We start from the raw sequence: 21,815 nt of genomic DNA, 5'->3' as shown, positions 1-21,815 counted from the left end.
CTGTGGAAGGGTCATTCGACCCCCAAAGAGGTCACGACCCACAGGTTGAGAACCGCGGCTCTAGAAGGACAAAGGATGCATCAATACCCAGGGGGAAATATCATAGGTGGATTTCCATCACAAAATGCAAAGAACTCCAAGCCTATGGCCAAAACTATTCTTACCACTGTGAGGGGTGCCAAGCTCCCTCCACCTTCCTGGCTCCCTTGTATTTTTTCCAGCCCTACACACCATCAACACCATCAGGCAGGGCTCCCAACGTGGAACACTCTTGGAAGACACACAGCCCCTGGGCCCCCAGATGCCTCCATTTCCCCTTTATGGAAATGAAGAAATGTCAACATCTTCAGTGAGGAAAGAGAGCCAGGAAGCAAGTGAGAGCTAAACACAAATGAGAGCATTCAAAGGCCTGGTTGCCTGCCTGTTCCTTGGGCAATAAGGCTGCTCTAGAAAGCCTTTCTGGCCTATTTCAGTGGAAATCAAACTAAAATAAATCACAGGCAGCCTTAAAAGAAAAGGGATAAAATTATGCTTTTAGGATATCAATACAGATACAGATTTAAATACATGTGTTATACATTTTATGCATCCATAGTGAGCACACATAGAATGACCTCACTACAGATGGCCAAGCACTAACAGAGGGGCTGTATTTGGGGCTTCTGTAATTACAATAACTAGATAGTTGACCACAAAGCAATAAGGTGGTAAAGGCACAGAAGTGAGCATGGTAAAATGCACTGGGGTAAATTCTGCCTCTCGACATCATTATTGAAACAGGCCGGTAGTCCCTTGGTCACTAGCAATAAGTAGTTTAAAATATATCAAGTGATAATGAAAGGTAAGTTCTAGGTTAACGTGCAGATAGGAGCCACCACCTATCACTTCAGCTGGATTCAGAGATGGACAAAGACACATATTCTGAGGCTGTGCATTCACAAAGGCAGAAATTGAAGATGTTCATGTGAAAAATGGAGAACCCTCCAACTTAAACAGCAGTAATTGTTTAAAATAGTCTGAGAAAATGGGAGACAAAATGACCTCCTTGTATGGCCACTACTTATCTGGAATAAGTGGAAACAAAAAGTGGGTAGGGCTTTCACCCCTTCAGAAACTTAGCAAAGATCCAAGATCTCTCTTTAACCATTCACAGATGAGCTGCACTCCAAATATTAACTCTTTCCCAAATACCAAACTGAAATGGATGAAGCTAAAAATTATCTGTGATCATTCATTCAGTCAATTAATATTTACTAGGTGCCAACTTTGGGCCTGGCACCGGATAAGGAATGATGAACAAGACCAGTAGGAATGTTGTCACCACAGAGCTCAGTCTGCCCTCCTGCTCTAGATGGCACCATCAACATCTGGTCATGGTAAATCGACAGAACAGAGAGAAAACTCTATGAAGTTTACAGATCACCCTCCCATGGAAGGAAGGCCATCAATAATGTTTGTGTTCTCAGGTCAATCCATAAAGCTAGAGCAACCCTGCATTCAGCCACAGTGTGGTTTTTAAGAGGTTTCCGGTTGTATTACCCTAGGCCCGTGGTCGGCAAACCGCAGCTCGTGAGCCACATGCGGCTCTTTGGCCCCTTGACTGTTGGTCTTCCTCAAAATACCACGTGCAGGCGCGCACGTACAGTACAATTGAAACTTCGTGGTCCATGTGCAGAAGTCGGTATTTTGTGGAAGAGCCGGTATTTTGTGGAAGAGCCACATTCAAGGGGCCAAAGAGCCGCATGTGGCTCGCGAGCAGCGGTTTGCCAACCACTGCCCTAGGCCCTTTAACAGTATTAAATTGTAGTTTATAATCACAGAAACAGTCAATGCTTGCCTGGCAGGTGTGGCTCAGGGATTGAATGTCGATCTATGAACCAGGAGGTTAGAGGATATTCCAGGGTTGTGAGCTTGATCCCCAGTAGGGGGCATGCAGGAGGCAGCCGATCAATGCTTCTCTCTCATCATTGATGTTTCTCTCTCTCTCCCCCTCTCCCAAATAAGTAAAAATATATATTTTTAAAAAGAAACAGTCAATACTTAAGACTGAAGTGTGCAACGCTGGGGATGGGTAAAAAGTTGTAAATGCCTATGGGTGGGCTGGCCGCCCTTTTCAGTCACACTGCCTCCAGGACAGGGAATATGAATGGAGGGCAGAATCTCCCCAGAGTGCTTATGAGGGTGAGAATTACATTTGGAATAGCTCACCTGCATGTGAGCCAGTGGCCTCTCACATGGAAACAAGACATTGGTTCTGGTCAAGGCTACACACATTTCTTACCTTGAAACTCAGAAATCACAACTGACATATTTCCTAGCTTTTTCAGGAAGTATTATAGTGTTTTTACATATTCTGCCCTTTTTCAGACATATGTTTTTTCAGCAGTAATCGCAGCCCTAATAGCATTTAAAGTACATTAGCTTACATGAATTTTTAAACACCACTTTTTATGCAATTTCATTTTCCCTCATTGCATGAGCCTCATCTACTAGATTCCCCCAAAATTATCAACTCGGCATCTGACTAATAGAACCATAACCTCAATGCAGGTCTGTTTTGTTCAAACCATGGCATGGGTAGACATGTAGCTAAAAATAGAAAAAGTAATTATTCTAAACAAGAATGTGAGTCTCCAAGACAATTTTTTAAAGTATTTAATTTATGTTTAGAAATAAGAGAGTTAAGCATACTGCCTGAAGGAAGTCGTTTAGTGGCTCTCTGACAAGGTTGAGCAAAATTTTTCTTGCAATTCATTAAGAATACCCTTAGGTTACATGTGGAAAATGTAGGTGCCTTAGCAGTAATCACCCCAAATTACCCAAATAAAATACTGTTTCCGTCTTAGTGCCAGAGTCTCTGAATGAACTCAGTCTTCTCTGAACCAAACTCTCCTCCATCCGAGCTACAGAGAATATGCTAACTTTCACAGATCATTCAATCGGTAGTTTTCCTAACACTAAGTCGGGGTAGGGAGGAGTTTTCAAAGCCTTTGCTGAGCTCCCAAAAAGACCTAGACAGATCCTCTCCCTGAAGACCCATGAGCTGGAAAGATCTCAAACTACACTCTCAAGGTGGGAAAGGGATAGAGCCAGTCTGCCTCTCTAGGTAAAAAATGGATGCGTGGGGATATCCATTCCAACTGCCTCTAAGGAGAGAAAGCCCCTGATCAGAATGAGGAAAGCAAAATGCTATGGGAGGTGGCCGACATGCAGAGAGCAGAAGCCTGGCCTGGGCCCGGGCACATGGGGACCCAGGAAGGTCTGCGAAGCAGTGGGGGAGTTTGATTTGCAGTACCTCTGCTGCTTCCTGTCACACTCACAACGAGGCCTGGTAGCCCATGTGTATCCCAGGGAACAGTGATTCTCTAAGATGCTCAGGCAACAGCAGCACCGGTGTCCCTTGCGAAGTGCTACAAATGCCCATTCTGGGGCCCACTGCAGACCTGGTAAATCAGAAACTCGGGGGGTGGCCCAGAAACCTGTTTCACAAGCCCTGCAGGAGTTTCTGATGCAAAGTCCAGTTTGTGAGCTGCCACCATAGGATTAATTAAAATCACGGTAGTGTAGTTCCTCTTCCAAGACTTAGTTATAATTAGAGAATGGCAGATCTTTCTTCCTCCAAAGGAAATGTCAAGGGTCAGCAGGCCAAAGGGTGTCAGGAGGAGGTTTGAGGGGTTTAAGTCCCAGGTGACCATTACTCCTCCCCTTCACTTTGGGTTTAGGAATCTCGGTGATGGGCACCAACAGAGGGAGACGAGAAAACTTCAGAAACAGATCTGATCCACGTCAGAGGCCAGGGGACGCTAGGGAACTTCCTGCTACTTAATCATTCCCTTCCAAGTAAACAAGCAACATCAATGGTAGTTGTAATAAACCCACCAGACCTTCTCTCCAAAGCAACTAAGACACCACTAAACCGTCTTCACAGCTTTCCCAAGCTCGTGGCAATTTATGAGACCACACAAAACTCAACAATAATATATTAGTCAATATACGAGTGTAAGTTTAAACTTCAAAGCAAATGCTATTAAACCACTAAAACTCTTGCCTACCACAGGAACATTTAAACAAGTGTTCCCCCTAAAATTAATTTTCAGCTCGCTAAATAAGACCAGTGATCTATTCTTGGGCAACATAGACCCTAAATTTTAATCGCGCACTCTGAATTTTCCACTTCACAAAAGAAGTCACTCATTCACAAAACAATGGTGTACTACTAAATGGCTGTTACTTTGCTTCCCAGTGCTGTTCAGCTTCCAAAAGATGAGATTCTGAAACAGCAGTCACAGCACCAAAAGCCTACCACGGAAGATCTGGAAGTCAAAATGACCAGGAGAACCTTTCTGCACACAATACACATGGCCATAATTAGCCTACTTCTACCAAGCCTTGCCTTCCTTTCTGATGCAAAAGGGAAACTTGGGCCCTATTTGCCTATATCATTATTAGTCACTTGATACTCAAGAAACCAGTTCTATGTCTTCTGGGACAACTGTCCTCATTGGAAAGTAGGTAGTGCTGAGTAATCAACATTATTTTGCTCTGTCTTGGTTTGTAGAATCATATCCTTGTTGCTATTTTTTCAGCCTTAAAACTAGTGATCATAAATCTAGCTGCTTCCTTCTTTAGTGGTAATTAGCATTAGTCATAAGCCAAAAATGATTCCACATAAGAAGTAAAATAAACACAACCCTTCTTACCTTTCATGCCAAACTTGGAGTGTCTTGCCAACTTCAGCAGAAACAGCATTACCAGCAGACAAAATCCCACTACAGATGCAATTACCACCACAGCATAAACCTAGAGACAGGAAGGGAGGACAGTTATGGCCTTGCTAATTAGTTTCCAATATCCAGATGATGATGATGACAATTAATATTCATACAATGCTTACTACTTGCTCTTCTAAGAACTGTATGTATATCAATTCACTTAATTCTCAACAACCCTACAATTATGTATTTATGTATTATTTCTACTTTTCAAATGAGAAAACAGAAGTTAAAAGTTATAAAATGCATATCTAATTGAAATTATGTAGAGATATACATATACAACAGATATATGCACAGATATATGTAATATATCTATACTGAAATATAATATTAGATATATCTCTATCTCTTCCCATCTACCTACCTATCTACCTACCTGGAGAATAGAAGAATGAAATGAATAAAAAAAATACTGATAATATTTGAAGTTGGTGAAAAATATAATGAGATTCATTTTACTGTTCTTTCAACTGTTATGCATATTTGAAAATGTTTATAATAAAAATATGTTTTAAGTTGGCTATTGTTGCTCTTAGAAGTCAGGGTCCTCTGGAGCACTGAGTGGGCCTGGAAAAGAGCAATATGGCACTTGTGGGTGAGTTAACTTGTGAAAGCTCATTAGGTTGTAGACTTACGATGTGTACACTTCTCTATATGTATGATAGAGATCAATTCAAAGGTGTTTTTTTAATTTAAAAATGTAATTGCAAGATGTGGATTCTATAAGTTGAGAGAGTAAATGCAGAGAGTAAATTCTATGTGAATCCTGTCTCACCCCTGAGCTGGAGATCACAGAGGCACAAGTGCATGATGCTAACAAAATGCACAGTAACATTTTAGAAACAAAGATGGATGCAGGGTTGTGTATCTCCTTCCATTCCTACTGCTCACCCCAAGGCCCTGCTGCCAAGAAAAGTTTGATTCTCTAAACCAGGATTGGCAAATATTTGTTATCAAGGCAACTGATTTCATTGCTGCTGTAAGATCTTAGGCTAAGGCAGTGGTTCTCAAACAGGGAGAATGTTGCACCCCTGGGACATTTAGAAAATTGGGGTTTTTACAACTATGAGAAAGCATCTAGTGAGTTGAGGCCAGGGATGCTGCAAAAACATCCTAAGTACCTAGAACATCATCTCACCACCACAACAATGATTTAGTCATCGACAATAACAATGTCAATAGTGCCAATGTTGAGAAACTCTGCTCTACTGCTCTCTTCACCTCTGCCATAGTAAATGCTAACTTCCCAAAAGGTGGCTGCTTGTCAGACTAGTCTTGCAATCAGGATGAGGCTGCAAGAACTTCCTGCCAATACATGTACTGAAGCAAGAATTAAACCTTTGTTGCTTCAAGCCACTAAGATTTGGGAATTCTTGTTACTGCAGCATAGCTTATCCTAACTGATACATCCTCACAGTGAGATGATTAAGAATATGGGTTCTTCCTGAGTTTAAAATTTATATTTACCATTTATTAGTTTTATGACTTCAAAATTGCTTAACCTTTCAGAATCTCATGATCTTCATGTGTAAAGAGGGAATGTAATAATTGCACTTTGCAAGCTGTAAATCCTCAGTGAGTTAATGCAGATAATGGGCTTGGAACAGTATCTATCTACAATAGATACTAAATGAATGTCAGCTATCATTTTAATTGAGTTTATTGGGTTGACATTGGTTAACTAAACCATATAGATTTCAAGTGTACAACTCAACAAAACATCATCGCCACACTGCATCATGCACCCATCATCCAAAGTAAAGTCTCTCTCCGTCCTCATTTATCCCCCTTTGCCTTCTTTTACCTACCTCCTACCCCTTTCCCGCTAGTTATTACCATGTCTGTGCCTCTGTGGCTTATACATAGTTGTTGTTGTTTTTACTTAATCCCTTCACCTTTTTTTTCACCCAGCTTCTTATGTCAGCTACCATGATGATCATAATAATAATAAAATAGATTTAGGAAAAATTTAATAAGCAGCCCAAGATCACACCTTTGAAGCTTGGGATTTGAACGAAAGTCTGCCCAAGTATAAATCCTATGATTTATCCACTATATTGCCACTCCTAAGCATGTGGCTGGAAGTGAAGACGGGATAATAAAAACACATGACGCCAAAACCGGTTTGGCTCAGTGGATAGAGCATCAGCCTGCGGACTGAAAGGTCCTAGGTTCGATTCCGGTCAAGGGCATGTACCTTGGTTACGGGCACATCCTCAGTAGGAGATGTGCAGGAGGCAGCTGATCTATGTTTCTCTCTCATCGATGTTTCTAACTCTCTATCTCTCTCCCTTCCTCTCTGTGAAAAATCAATAAAATATAAAAAAAAAAAACAACACATGGCTAGACCTCCACAGCACCTTCTCTGATGTCAGATGGGGACAGCATGAAATAAGTCACAAAGCACAGAAAAAAGCACATGCCAAGCACTTGGCAAAGGTGTGATAATTCTCTTCTCTGGTACTTGAGCTGTGAGTGGCTCTCTCACAAAAAGCTTTTGCAAATGTCTAAATATACACTAAACTCTCTCTACAGTCTATATACAAACAACATGGTAATGATTCCTAAAAAGCTAGTTTTGGATCAACTTATTCTAACCAAGATCATTTCCCTCGATTTGCCTAATTAGTTTGGATGTGGTTGTTTGTTTGTTTTTAATCTTTATTTCTAATATTTTCATGGGAAAGAGATCATAGTATTTTAGCTCTAGGTTTCTCTACCCTATTACTATGTCCAGACTTCTGTGGGTAGAAGGAGAATACCTAAAGAAACAAATTCAAACTATTTTACCAATAAGGAACTTGGGATGAAGAAAGGTTGGAGGGCTAGCCCTGAGTCCCAGGACCTCTCTGAAGTCCCACAGTAGTCTCTTATCGCTTTGGAAAGTACTTGAATGGCATTCAGGAGATCTGAGTCTTTATGTTTGCAGAACACTTTGACTTTACCAGCTGTAAGAACTAGATCAGAGCCTTTACTTCCCCAAGCCTCCATTTCCTCATTTGTCCATGCAAATAAGAATACCTGCACTGCCTTCTCTGCATTATTAAAGAACACTTAATTCAACCTGCAGAGAAGGGGTTTTACACCTGCAAAGTAGTGAATGGTCTGCCAACAAATATTTAGACCTATTAAAGCAGCTTTAAATGTAAAGAATCCTTTAATAAACAAAGATTCTCTTGAAAATGAGAAGAATCATTTCCTCAAAAAATGGTTTGATAAAAACAGACTGAAAATGTACTGTGATTGTGTTAGGGTGGGTATGGTCTTTATATGGGGACAAATAGGGGTGCGTTGGTTTGTTTGGGTGGTTGGGTTGGATGGTTGGTTGGTGTTTTGTGGTTTGGTTGGTTGGCTGGCTGGTTGGTTCATTTTTATCTGAGGATATCTCGTAGCATAAAACAAGGAGTTGCCCTCCTCTGGAAACCCAGCAAGTTTCATGGGAGCACTTGGAACAGAAAGGTGAGTGTTTGGGGCTGTCTTCCAAGTGCTCTGACAACTTTAACTTTTGCATCAGCTAGTGGCTCTGAAACTTTTCTTCTAATTGAATAATCTCCCCCTCTCCCTCTCACTCCCCCCCACCCCGTGATCATGGAATATATATATATATATATATATATATATATATATATATATATATATATATATATTATCTGATCCACACATAATTTTTAAATTTTCTTTTAAATTATAAAAATATGGTCTTATACCCCTCAGATATATTTCCTGGGGCCTCAGGTAGAGTCATAAATGTAGAGACTTAACACAGATTATTTTAACTGATCTTGCCTTCCAGTGACCCTCCTGTAGACAGTTCAAACATCACTGAGATATGCCAGTGAGGAGCTTAAATTTATCATTTGGATTCAAAAGAGAAAACTGCAGTTAACATCATTTTCAGTAACTGGAATACCTACACACCTGTGGGCTTAACACATACTCTCAAATTCCTATGGACACAAACAATTTTCTCAAATCAAAAACATTAAGTGGTTGGGAGCTAGAATAAAAACTGAAATGACTGCACAAGGCAGAAGTTGAAAGCATTCTACAGTTGACTGATCACAGCATTTGTCCTGCTGTTTCAATGTAATGCATAGAGCCATCAGTGGAAATGTATGTGTGTGTGTGTGTGTGTGTGTGTGTGTGTGTGTGTGTCTCCATAGACTGGGTGTGCATATTTTGAGCCTCCCATTCTCTCTGCCATAGCCCTGGTTTAAATACACATCACACTATCTTTGTATTACTGTACCAGACCCCTAACTTATCACCCCATTCCAATCTCTCTGATTGGCAACCCAGTCTATAGTATTCACATGAATCTAATCAGCCTAATTTTCATTGAGTACCTTCTTGGTACCAGGAATTATTCTAGTGACTAGGGATGCAGCTATGAAAAATACTGACCATGTTGCCTACTGAGAATCTTACTAAAGAATCTAGTGAAAGGGAAAAGATATAAACAAGCAAACAAATAAGCAAGCAAGGTAATTACAGACAATAATAACTACATAGGGAAATGGCTGCCTGCTGGCCACCCTAGATAAAGCCACGTGGTGACTTTCAGGAAATGCATGCTTTATAGAGGGGACAGCAAATGTTAAGGCTGTGAGACAAGAGCAAACCTGGAGCATGTAAGAGATTATTTTTAAAAGACAGGTGGTTCCCAGCTGGTGTTGCTCAGTTGTTGAGCATTCACCCACGAACCAGGAGGTCACGGTTCAATTCCTGGTCAGGGCATATGCCTGGGTTGAGGGCTAGATTCCCAGTGTGGAGTGTGCAGAAGGTAGCCGATCAATGATACTCTCTCATCATTGATGTTTCTATATCTCTCTCTTTCTCCCTGTCTGAAATCCATAAAAAAAAATTTTAAAGGCAGGTGGTAAGCAGTGAGGAGGTGTGGGAGATGAAGTCAGAAAGACAGAGACCAGCAAGGTATGTAGAGGCCATGTTAGCCACTGTGAGGATTTGGGCTTTTATAACATAAGTGTTTTTACAATGTATTGGGAAGACTCTGAGAATGAGTGACCTTTGTGCTTTTCAAAAGTCACTCAGGTTGCTGTGTGGAGACAGGAAGATGACAAGAGTGAGAGAGTGGGGAAGGTAGAAGGCATGGCAGTCACCTAGGAATGAGCAGTGGTGGCAAACTCTCTCTGGAAAGGGCCAAACAGTAAACATTCCCAGCTTTGCAGGCCTACAACTACACCTGGCGTTCTAACACAGCACAAAAGTGGCCATAGACAATATGCAAATGACATGACTACTTTCCAAGCAAACTTTATTTATGAACAGATATTTGAATTTCATAAAATTTTCATGTTACAAATCATCCTTTTGATTTTTTTCAGACCACTTAAAAATATAGAAACTATTCTTAGCCTGTAGACCTCACAGAAACAGGTCCTGAGCCAGAAGCTGGCCCGCAGGCCTTAGTTTGCCACCCCTTCCCCCGAGTTAGCCTGCAGCTGTGGCAGTGGACATGGGGAGATATTTGGAGTTTATAAGGATACAGAGTTCATAGGATGTGCAACTGGGTTCACATAACAAGTGAAGAAAAGGGGGAAATGGAGGAAATTTGCTGGGTTTTTACCTGAGCAGCTGACAGATCACCGCGGCCCAGAGCCCTGGAGCCCTGTGGTCTTGGGACTCTCACAAGCCCCTTTCGCTGCCTCACTGTGCAATAAATCTAACCACCTGGCACTGTGTTTCAAATCCTCATCACCTGGCACAGCCAACTTCTCCAACCTTGCCTCCAACTGCCACCCTTCACCTGCCTTACTTTCCAATCACCACTGTTTTCCAGTCTGCAGGCTCCTGTTCACACCCCCAAATCCCTTCCCTTCTGTTCCTCTATGTCCAAATCCCAGGCATCCTGCACCGGCCATGGAGAATGCCACCTGTCCTCAAAGACTCCTGGCTCTCCCAGCAGGAAGGAACAGAGTGCCAGCCCCTCTACTTCTATTTCTCGCACCACATAGCTCCACCTCTATTTGTGTGAGGTGCTAGGATTCACATCTCAGGCAACTGCCTAAACTTTAAGCTCAAAAAAAAAAGGACCACATATATATCCTTACATGTGGTACGCACTGAAACTTTTATTAAAATATTTAAGATCAGTGTGGAGGTGTGGAAGACAGAAATAATTATATACGTGCCTGTACAAGAAAGCTGCTTTCTTGTTCTTCTAATAATAATTTTTTAAAGGACAGATATTTAAAACAGGAACCACTAGCAATAAGTCGGGGGTTACCTTTATCACTTCTCTTAAACCTTGCTATTAAACCCTCCAAACGCCAATGCCCTGTTTACATGTGAACAATAAAAAAGGTCTTGTTGAAAGACTTGCCTTGAAGCAACTCCAAAAGTCTTCTTTTATTTGATGTATTTCATTTTAGACAAACATTTTTAAGACATTCAAAATAAAGACAATATGCTAGCTACCTCCAACAGTAAGCATCCAACATGCTCAGAACCAGCCTAGGAAACAACCATCTAGGCCACTCACCGAGAGGTGCTCCCGCCCGGCCTTGTCAGCAACATCTGTGGAAGGAATCTCGTTACTTCTGTTCGTGGTGTCCCCGATGTCATTCGCTGCAGTCCCATAATCTTAAATTGGAGAAAAGGGAAAGAGACAGAATAGTGAAGTTGTCATTAAGCTATCAACAAACACGAAGCCACAGTATGACCCAAAACAAAACCAGACAGATCAAAAGATTCCAAACCACTGACAGCCTGGCTGGGGAGGAACAGGACCCGGCTGCTGGGTTAAATCCATTGCAACACTGGGACTGCACACTGCCAACTTCATACTGAACCCAGATCTCTGCATCCTTGTTTTGGTGGTCAAATTCTAAACCTCGTTTAGGGTGTTTCTTTGCACATAAATTTATACTAGTGTGACTTTTCTGATTAAGCACTTGACATAAATACGAAAAAGAATCAATCATCTATGAGTCACAGATTTGTAGACCTGGAAGAGTCTTTAAAGACCAAGTCTAACCGTCAGTTTTGCAAATGAAAAATGTTCATTGACTAGTCTAAGGTCAACTGGCAAGAAGGTAACAGAGCCTAGACCTGAATAAGACTGGAAATCAGCAGCACTGATTCTAAGGCAGATGCATCCTATTTGGGTAAGAAGCAGCCACTAGAGATGAAATGTGAAATCAAACTGATCAGGAACTTGGGCACACACATGAACTTTTTTGAAGAGTTATGAATCATTAATATTTCCGTTTCAGAATTAATAGACAGGGAGCTGTGCCAACACAATCTTTAGAATTGTAAGGATACATTATCACATCAACATGTCTAAACGTGGTTGCCATCTTCTGAATCAATTTTAGAAAATTAATGACTGATTTTTTTGTGTGAGCCAAAGTTTTATTAGCAATATTGCATATAAAAGCCAGAAAATTTGATAAACATAATGCAGACAATGTTCTGTATAAATATTTTTTATTTTTTTTCTAAGTAGATATGGTGCCTTCAATTTGCATCCTGAATAAACAACCTCATTAAGTCAGCCCCAGCTAAACTCTCTTGGTAGAATTTCTATGCAAGCCTTGGGGTAACCAATTTAAATTATATTTTTATTAGCAGTGTTCCTTTGAATTTGAATGAAAATAACAGAAAAAGCATCTATTTTCTATCTGCCTGCTGTTTTGTTTTTGACTGCAAAACTATATCTTCACCATTTCCATTTTGAATGTATTAAAATTCAATTTCAAACACTAAGAGATATCATTTACTTGCTTATTTTTACCTCTTCATATCATACCCAGCCACTCATGGCAAAACTAAATCATTAAAATATCTATAGTTTAATATCATGACATTTTGACCCAAAGACAAAGTGCTATCTGAGGCCAATGGAAAGATGACATTAAGTGTTAAAATTATTGGAAAGGAGTCCAAAGCATAATTTTAAAATGTTAAATCACAATGAAAACGTATTTCTCTGTGATACAATTTGAGATACTCTTCCTTTAAACCATATCAAGATAAATAAGAACAAAAATAAACAAATCACATGCACAAAAATCATCCAAACCAGAGCATGAAGGAATTGTAGCTTAACATGTATAAAGCAGGTAAAGAAAATATAATCTCCTAGTTAAAATTAGCTCACAGAATCATGTCTAGAAAAAAAATGTCAGTGAGTATATAAAAATTAAAAATTAAAGAAAAATATTTTGTAAAATAAATGTATAAATATAATATTTTAATCAGTCTAACTTTGACTCAATCTCAAACTTCAAGCCAAGTCTTAAAATTTAGCCTGCACTTCCCCAAACAGAGGCCTCCTGGTCATGAAGGTGATTTGAAAATCTGTGAAAGATGGATTTTCATACCTAGCAAAACTTCCTTGGCATTTGACTAAAATGGCAAAGTACAGATGAGATGTTTGGTTAAAAGTTAATATAGTGTACCTTTAGGTTTCCCCCTCCCACATTCCTAAAAGAACCCCATTTTATTCAAGGGGTTCAAGCACATCCTCCAGGGAAACTAATCTAAACTCCAGGGGTGGTTCAGTCAAGGGATAATCCATCCTGCTTATCAGTCAGGGAGGCAAAAATGGTTCATGACCCAACTGGGTCTTAAATCCAATACAAGGAGGATCAGATGGAGGTTTCTGGGAAAATTACCTTCCTTCTGGAACCCTTTCAGAAACTCTCCCTTTTCGCAGATCACTGTGAACAACCATAGCCCCTTTGTTGGCCTCAGCTAATAATGCACTGGGGGGGGGGGGGGGGGGCAGGCATTGGTGAAGGCAGAACAATGGGCAGAGGAGGGGTAGAGATGAAAAAAACTTGGGTCCCTGATGACATGATTAAGCTGCTGGTTTAATCCACCCTAAAACATGCCCTACCTTTGAGGAGCCTGTCTATGAGCCAAACTTCCTTATTATATAAGAAATGTAATTTTGAATTGGGTTTACTGTCATAACTAGAAACCGATACATTGCCGTTTTCTTGGTAGCCATGGCTTTTAAACAGGCAATTAGTTCCCAATTATGGAAACAAATTGTTGCAGCAGAATGGATTTACTACTTCCAAGAATAGAGCATGAGAGAGAAAATGCTATTTACAGGCACTGTAAATATCAAGGGAAAATGGTCATCAATATTGAATGATTTTGCCGGGCCGGAATGGCTCATTTGGTTTAGTGTCATCCTGTGCACCAAAGGATTGTCTGTTCGATTCCTGGTCAAGGCATATGCCTGGGTTGCAGGTTTAATCCTACACATACAAGAGGCAATGATAATGTTTCACTCTCTCTCTCCCCCTCTCTCTCTCCCTTCCTCTCTTTAAGCATGTCCTTGGGTGAGGATAAATATATATAGAGAGAACAATTTTATTAGAAGTATTATTTTGGCCTATGTATTACCTAAAATGTATATTTAACTGCACTTAAAGGTTTTCTGTTAGCTGATTTATTTCATGCTAGACAAACATTTTGAAAAAATACAAAATAAAGACAATGTGATAGCTACCTTCATAAATTACGTCGGGATAATTTGGGTCTGCACCTAAAAAAACAAAACAAAGCAAAGAATTGTAAGTATGTATTCAGAGTTTAAAAAATACTAACTTATTCCCACTAAAACGAGCCAAATATTTATTGAAGATTTTATGATGACTGAATAAATTGTTTTATAGGACAGGTAAATAAAACCTGAAATTCTGTTTACTTTATGTTAACTCTGCTCTCCTCCCAGGCCCACAACCTCCACCCCTCTAAAAAAGAAAACAAAAATCAAGAGAAATCACAAATCACTTTTTTAAATTTATTGTATTGATTAAAGTATTACAAAGGGTATTACATATGTGTCCTTTTTACCCCCACCTGCCCTTGACAATCCCCTGGCCTTCCCTACCCCCCAGTGTCATATGTCCATTGGTTATGCTTATATGCATGCATACAAGTCCACAAATCACTTTAGCTGGAAAAATTTCAGCAATTAATGACTTAAGACCAATTTTTTTTTTACTGTTTCTATTATATAGTTGGCTATATTAGTTGCAATTTGTATTCCAAAGACGGACCATTTCTGTACCACTGTTGTGATTCTAGGTTGATTTGGGGGTTCCTTTCAAACTATGCCTTTGGCAGGTCCATTTGCATTTGTGAATACATTATTAATCGGCCTATATAACAATATCTAAAGCAATTTGAACAAAATTGCTTTGTTCACTGCTTGGTCTTCAGGAGGTTGCCAAGGCTGAATAAGCCCTTCCCTCTTTTTATTGTTTTTGCCCTGACACAACACACACACACACAAAAATAAATGTACTTTCTCTATTGAAATAATTTATGTATGCGATTATAAATTAATATGTCAAAGAGAAGTGCAAAAGTGTACCCACTTAATTTTTTGAATGACTGTATTCACTGAGATGATCAGAATATTGTTTTAAAATATTCCTATGAGAATTTGCAAAAACATTTTGTAAAAATCACTGTCAACAAGAACTGGTGACAAAAATATGTCCTACTTTCCATTCAGAACTTCCTGGGCCTCTAGATGAAAGCGTACTTGGAAATAAACTTATACTTTGATATAACATTTAAGTGATTATTAAATGAATTTCCAAAGCTACTTCCTATGCTTTTAGTCTTCACTTATCATGTGAAAAAGTAAAACTTGTAAATCATAAAGCTTACTTAGTTCTCATAACTCTTTTGAAGCTTTAGCAGAAAAATATTATTTAAAATAAAGTGAAATGAGCCAATTTTCTGTTCATGTACTCCCTAGTGAATAATTAAGGTTAGCCTAAATGAAGAAACAAATAAAAGTGGCCCTGTTTAGATTATATTTTTAACACGATTCAACTAGAAGAACATCCATTTTAGCAAGAGAAAAATTAAGTAGATGATTGTGCACTTTGATTCAGGGATGTTATGTACTGCCGTGTAGTCCACACTTTGTACAACTCTAGGGGGCACTATTCGGCCTAGTCTATGTGAAAGGCACCGTCTGAAGTTATGCAGTGCACACCTGTGCAGGATTGGAGATGGCCCTGTGTCCATTCATGCAAAATTCTTGATTGCAGGAATTTTCAGTGGTATTTTGAGTTTTATTATCCCAAATACCATTTCTAAGTTTTGAGTTGCAATATGTCCATATGTACTGTCAGAATTATTTGTACCTGATGTGGCATTCCGGAGAAGGGTCTTGAAACTACCCTGCACTTTGAGAGGTAATTCAGTGAATAAAGCAACAGGCAATCCCAGCAGCAGCCCTGGCAACTTCATTCGCCAGGCACACACCCATCTGCTAAAGTTCCCTTTGCAAACTTCATGAACCAAATGGTGTCCCCTCACTGTGAGAATTTCCTACTCCTGCTGAAGGAAAGGTCCTATAACCCCAAGTCAGCAAATCATTCTTTGAACTTCTCAGTCATCTATTACTTTAAAGAATCCCACTCTGGTCCCTACTCCTTGAACAGGGTATATTGAATCTGCAAGGGGACCTGCCCACCAGAGTCCACTCTTCACTTCTAGACCTCACTCCAGGTGCCCACAACCTAGAACTCCCTCCGCACAGGCCCCAAACACACGGGTGGCCACACCATCAGTATGAGCACCCTGTGACCCAAGACCCAAGGGAGGGGTGAGGGCTGAGCCAAGATAGACGGGCTGGGGTGCCCACATGCTCGCTCACTACATCTCATATATGCCTTGTGAATAGTTGGAGGCACGGGAAGGGGCCTGGACAGGGACCACCTCTCCCCAAACCACTATGTTCTGGCACGGAGCCCCGAGAGTCTGACAATCCGGTCCTCAAACAGCCTTCCAGATCATTGGAGGAGGATATCACCTATTTTACTTAACGACTCATTGATTTGATTTATATTTTTAAGTATTTGGATATAAATATGAGAACCTCCTTTTGTACTAGGGTGACCCACCATCCCAGATTGCCAGAGGCCAAGGGGATTCCTGAGACACTGGACTCAAAGTTTTAAAACTGGGATGGTTCCAGGCAAATCCTTGCATTTTGTCCAGGAATGAGGGCTTTCCCTGGGCATAGGGCTCCTAGTGCTAAAACTGGGACTACTGGTCACCTGAGCTGTTCTCATGCCCTCAGAGACCCCCCACCCAGTCACCACCCACTTTTACAGGTATAATTCCATAAGAAAGTCAAAAGACATCATGAGGATTTGAAGCAGATTTATCTAAGCCGCACATTGGCAGGGCCTCAGGGGAAATGACTGACAGGTGCCATCAGCCTCATCACAGAAAGGGAGCACCCAGACACATTCCTCACACAAAGCTCCCGGGAAATCCAAAACATCAAATCAAACCAATGGAGCAGACGTCAGGTTACAGAAAAGTGGGATTTGGGGGTGGGATCAAAAGTACACAAGTTAGCCTATAACCTGTAACACAGGCTCTTGTCCAGGCTTCTGACGCCTATCGCTGCGTGCCTTTCCTACCAAGTTTAACTGCAAAGCCATCCGGTGATGTCTAAAATTTCTAGAAAGCACATTTTCCTGACTTCATCATCCTAGATGTATGGGATGTACTGTCACTTTCCTTTTGTCCTCAGGAATAGCCAAATTTAGTGCAAGATTATGAAACTCACAGAGAGACAATGTGGGAGGAACAATGATGGGTTTTTTTGTTGTTGTTGCTTTATTTTCCCTCCCTAGCATACTGTACTATGTCTGATGAGGACCCACTTGTCACAATAAAGAAATGCCTCTCCAGGTACAAAGGTTTGGGAGGCCTGGCACATGGAGGGTGCCCAGACCTAGCATTTATGCAGAAGAAGGGTCACATTACTCCAGCTGACCCCAGCTCATCAAGCATAGGATTTTGCTTCTGGCAATTGCTTAGTCAAGCAAACCTCCCAGGATGTTTACATTCCCATAGTGAGGTGGTTATTAACATCACTTTAAATGCAGACACAGGAAACAATCACCACTTTCCTCTTTGACCTCTGGCAATGGTCAAATTCTGAAAATATCCTGCCATTTTTAAGTCTAATTTCTACCTGGTTTCTTTTATTTTGTTTAAATATGTCCATCATATGTTGTTATATGCTAACAATAGAAACCCCTGTTGGCGATATTCAGGACTAAAAGGTGACTGAGGTAAGGCAATGACTAGCTCCGAGGGGAAAAGCCAACAGAAAGAGAATGAATGAAAGATGAATGAGCAACATCGGACTTGAGTTATGCACCTGCAGTGGGGATTTGAGAAGGGTTAGGCTTCCTTGAATCCTATCCTAGTAGCTCTCATTGCATAAAAATCTCAAATCTAGGCAGCAGGAGGTGGCCTCAAGCCGGAAAGCTTCTTGTTGGGAATCTCTGGAATAGAATATGGGAATCTAGAAACTCCATTCCATCCCACTGGCATTCCAAACAAGCCGCAGACCACATTCTCCCTCCTCAGCTCACTCACAGGCAAAAGCTACAACTATTTTCCAACCCAAAGAATATGCGTGCCAAGCAGGAATGTTTGCCTGTCTGATGTTCAAGTTCTACTTTTTGAAGGATTTTCTGAGTGTCTCCAGGTGCTATACTCATTTGTACTTAGGTTCTTACCTAAGGCATGTTGCCTAGAACTACAGGAGGAAGACTAACAGGGCCCGAGTTCAGCCTGAAGCACTCCTGGGAAAAGAACAATGGAGACTGTATCACAGTCGCACATGCACTCCCAACAAGCTCGGTATTAAACCTGCAATGTCTGCACCCCCAAGAGAGGACCTCTGGGGCATTTAGGCCTCTAAACATGGTCCATAAAATCACCTTCCCATCCCCCCCCAAATAATATCAAACCAGAGCACCTCATCATCCTCATAATTTGATGCTAAATGACTTAAATGAGGATTTTTTGATTTCCATCTTCTAATCTCAGTTATTGCTCATGAGTAAATCTTATAACTTTATGTAAATCTTCATGAGTAAATCTTTATGACTTTTAACTGTAAGACTGTACAGTTAAAGGGAAAAAAAACATTTGTAGGAATAAAGAAATTTGTGGGAAGATAGGTAGCCTGACAGTAGGGTTCCCGTTCCATTCTGTTGCAAAGATAAAAATAATGGTGGAGGCCAGAAAACACATCTGCTTCTCTCCTTTAAGCTTTTAGTCTCTCTCTAATGCCCTAAAAAAAAATAAAAGAGAGAGAAAGAAAAAGAAAAGACTTTTCTTTAAATTCTATTTTGAGATTCTCTTTAGTGTGATCTTGAAAAGTATTTCAAAGAATTCCATATGATAAAGCCAAAGCAAAAGGCCTGGTCTTTTCAAACGAACTGGCCTTTGTCAACAGTGTTTTCTAGCTCATAGTGGTTCGCCTTTTGATTCCAGATCCCTCTCCTCTTCCCTTTCTGAATGACAGGCTGAACTCAGGGCCCGAAAACATTGGGGGTTCAGATGTCTGGGTTTCATTTCTGGCTGAGCCATGAATGTAGGCAGCATGGGGAGCGAGTCTGCTCACTTTTCCTGTACAAAGGAGTCTTCCCCATGACGGGAGCGGATAATAGCATTGGCTCTGGCAAGTCCTTGGGAGTTTCGGGAAGCATAATTAATTAACATTAGTACTCTTGAGACATAAAGAGCTATTTAAGTATAAATCTTAATTATCATGATTAGTACGGGTTTATGGCCGAATCAGACTTCACAGTTATTTAAGGCAGAAAGGCAGGTAGAACTTTCCTTTCACTCCCAGGACAAGAAATGGGAACTGACAAATGGCCTGAGGGGCAAGTGACAGGGAGGAAAGGGTTATTTTCTCAATGCTATACATTTGGAGGAATTTCCTTTCTCTACATTCTTTGGCCTCAGTACACCAGATCTAAATCTGCCAGTTTGAGGGTAATTCTAAGTGCTCTAGTTCATCCAGACGTCATGAATCTCTTGATAAAACAGCACGAAGAAGAAGCTGTGGGGGAAACTCTTCCAGTATTTATAGTTTGTTCCTGACGCGAATTTTGCATAGGAAACAACAGCTCCTGAATTAGGAAGCATAAGTCACTAACTCCCACTGCGTGTGTGAATGAGCATTCCGGAGCTGTGACATTCTTCCTGAATGAGTGGGCCATGGAGACACTCTTCATGTGCTGCCTAAAGACTGGGACGCTTCAATCCAAGGTATTTTATCGACTAGTGCCCTGACTAGGTTTGTCCCAAGTCTAAATGTTTAGTCACTCAGGTAATGATTTCCATAGAAAAATGTACTCTTAAACAATCAACGTGTTCAGGTTCATAGAGCTATCTGACCTTGGAAAGGTGTGCTGATTAGAAGATACTAGCAAAGTCTTCAGGAGTCTCTCTCATGACATTCACAAGCATCGTGCCATTAATTTTTGTTTAAAATTCTACTTAAAAGACACCCTCACCAGTTCTAACCTCCACGTAGCCTACACACACACACACATTTTCATGTCATGAAGAGGGTTTTTCTATATGGGGGATTGAATTCCAATGACAGCCACATAGTGGATCAATTTCACCTCAGACAGGCTTATTTTTGGCCCGTAAGCTAAATAGGATCCAGCAGAATCTTAGGAGAATTCTCAGATAGCTCCACGCTTTCTACATGTGCCTGCACTGCTCTTTCTACTTTTTAATTCACTCTCCCAAGCCTACTTAAGCCATGCATTAAATTCATCCTACTTCTTGCCAAACCCAATTAAAATGCATCTCAGTGCACCAATTATTCTATATTTTTATCATTATTACTATTGGTATCCAAGAGGAGTCAGTATGGATGCCTGACCAGTTCTCCCAGTGGCTTCCCCCAGGTTCTGTGGGGCACTATGTCCAGTATTTCCATGCCACTCGAAAGTCAAGGCCATCAGGAATGTAACTACTTCCAACCAGTCTGTTCTCTTCCATGCTCACCCATTTCTGTTTTAGGGACTTTTTGATTTTATTTCTGTTTAAATTTCTTCCAACATGCTTCATCATCTAGCTCCAAATAGAGAATGAATTCCTAAGGCAGGTAACCATCCCATAAAAATCTTGGTTCTGAGCTGAAGAGGGACACACACTGAGGATAGCAGTGCTGTCATGTTAACTCTCCTGGCTCTGTGTGGACATGCAAACCCACTCCACTATGATCCCAGGCTGCCAGCTTCCTTGTAAGCCAGGAAACTCACAATGTTTAAAAGAAGGGATCTCATCAAAACAACTGAGAAAATATAGCTAAAACATTTTATCAGAAATATTTGTAAAAGCTAAACTTCATCAGTTACTATATGTGACAGCAGAAATATGGAACAAATATAAACTCAAACTTGACCTGTTGTCCTTAACTTGGAATGTACCTTTTAGACCAGCAGGGAAATGAATTGCATATATTTGCTATTTATTTTTCTTTCATTTTAAATGGGGAGGAGAGGGAAAGGAATCCATTCTATGCAAAGCCATTATCTGTATGCTCTGGCTACAAATCTTGTAAATACCCACAAAGATGCTATCACACAAGCCAAGTGAGGTCAGCTATAATTGGTCACACTGGTGTATGGCCCACGAGGGCCATTTATACCCACTGTCACTCTGGGCCAAGTCTCTTTCATTTCCACTTTCATTTATTACTCCTTGAGAGCTGGGTCTTGAGTAAATACTTAAAGAGAAAAAACAAAATCATTTTTTTCTAAAAGCAGATATTTATATTTTAAAGACATTTGTAATATTGAGCTGAATTTTTATTTTTGATAAATAAATGGTTATTTCTCTTAAAGAAGATATTTGAGAAACGCCAAGCTAGTCTTGTGCCAGAAAACAATTCTCCTATCACTAGCTGAGTTAAAACAAACAGAAATAATTGATAAAAATGAGGCCACATGGATAAGAGGAGGTAAGCTCTCTCAAACACTGGCACCATACAGAAGCATTCAAAACAAAATACATCAAAATCCCACCTAAAATAGAAGCTGCTGGCTTTACATGGACAGAACTGTGCATATATCAAAGCACACAAGCCACTTCTAAAACTTTTAAACGTCTGACCTTCACCCTGCACAAATTCATCTCCAACAGTTTCAAAAAGCAGTTGGCGAAATTCAAATAAAGTCTGCAGTTTAGTTAACA

At 40.4% G+C, this 21,815-nt stretch overlaps 1 protein-coding gene across 6 annotated transcripts in view; it reads right to left on the bottom strand.

Annotated features, from left to right (window-relative positions):
* NTRK2 (neurotrophic receptor tyrosine kinase 2) overlaps positions 1 to 21,815 on the bottom strand; it is a 320,511-nt gene that overhangs the window by 241,565 nt on the left and 57,131 nt on the right. For all 6 annotated transcript variants that reach the window (XM_059657051.1, XM_059657052.1, XM_059657053.1 and 3 more), the window contains 3 exons: positions 14,266 to 14,301; positions 11,278 to 11,378; positions 4,701 to 4,800 (listed from right to left, as the gene is read on the bottom strand). In XM_059657051.1, coding sequence (XP_059513034.1) covers positions 4,701 to 4,800; positions 11,278 to 11,378; positions 14,266 to 14,301 — 237 coding nt within the window. The remainder of the gene's footprint in view (positions 1 to 4,700; positions 4,801 to 11,277; positions 11,379 to 14,265; positions 14,302 to 21,815) is intronic.

The sequence above is a fragment of the Myotis daubentonii genome, chromosome 11 (genome assembly GCF_963259705.1).
Source record: "Myotis daubentonii chromosome 11, mMyoDau2.1, whole genome shotgun sequence".
Lineage (NCBI taxonomy): Eukaryota > Metazoa > Chordata > Mammalia > Chiroptera > Vespertilionidae > Myotis > Myotis daubentonii.
This window is presented reverse-complemented; position numbering and strand designations above follow the sequence as displayed.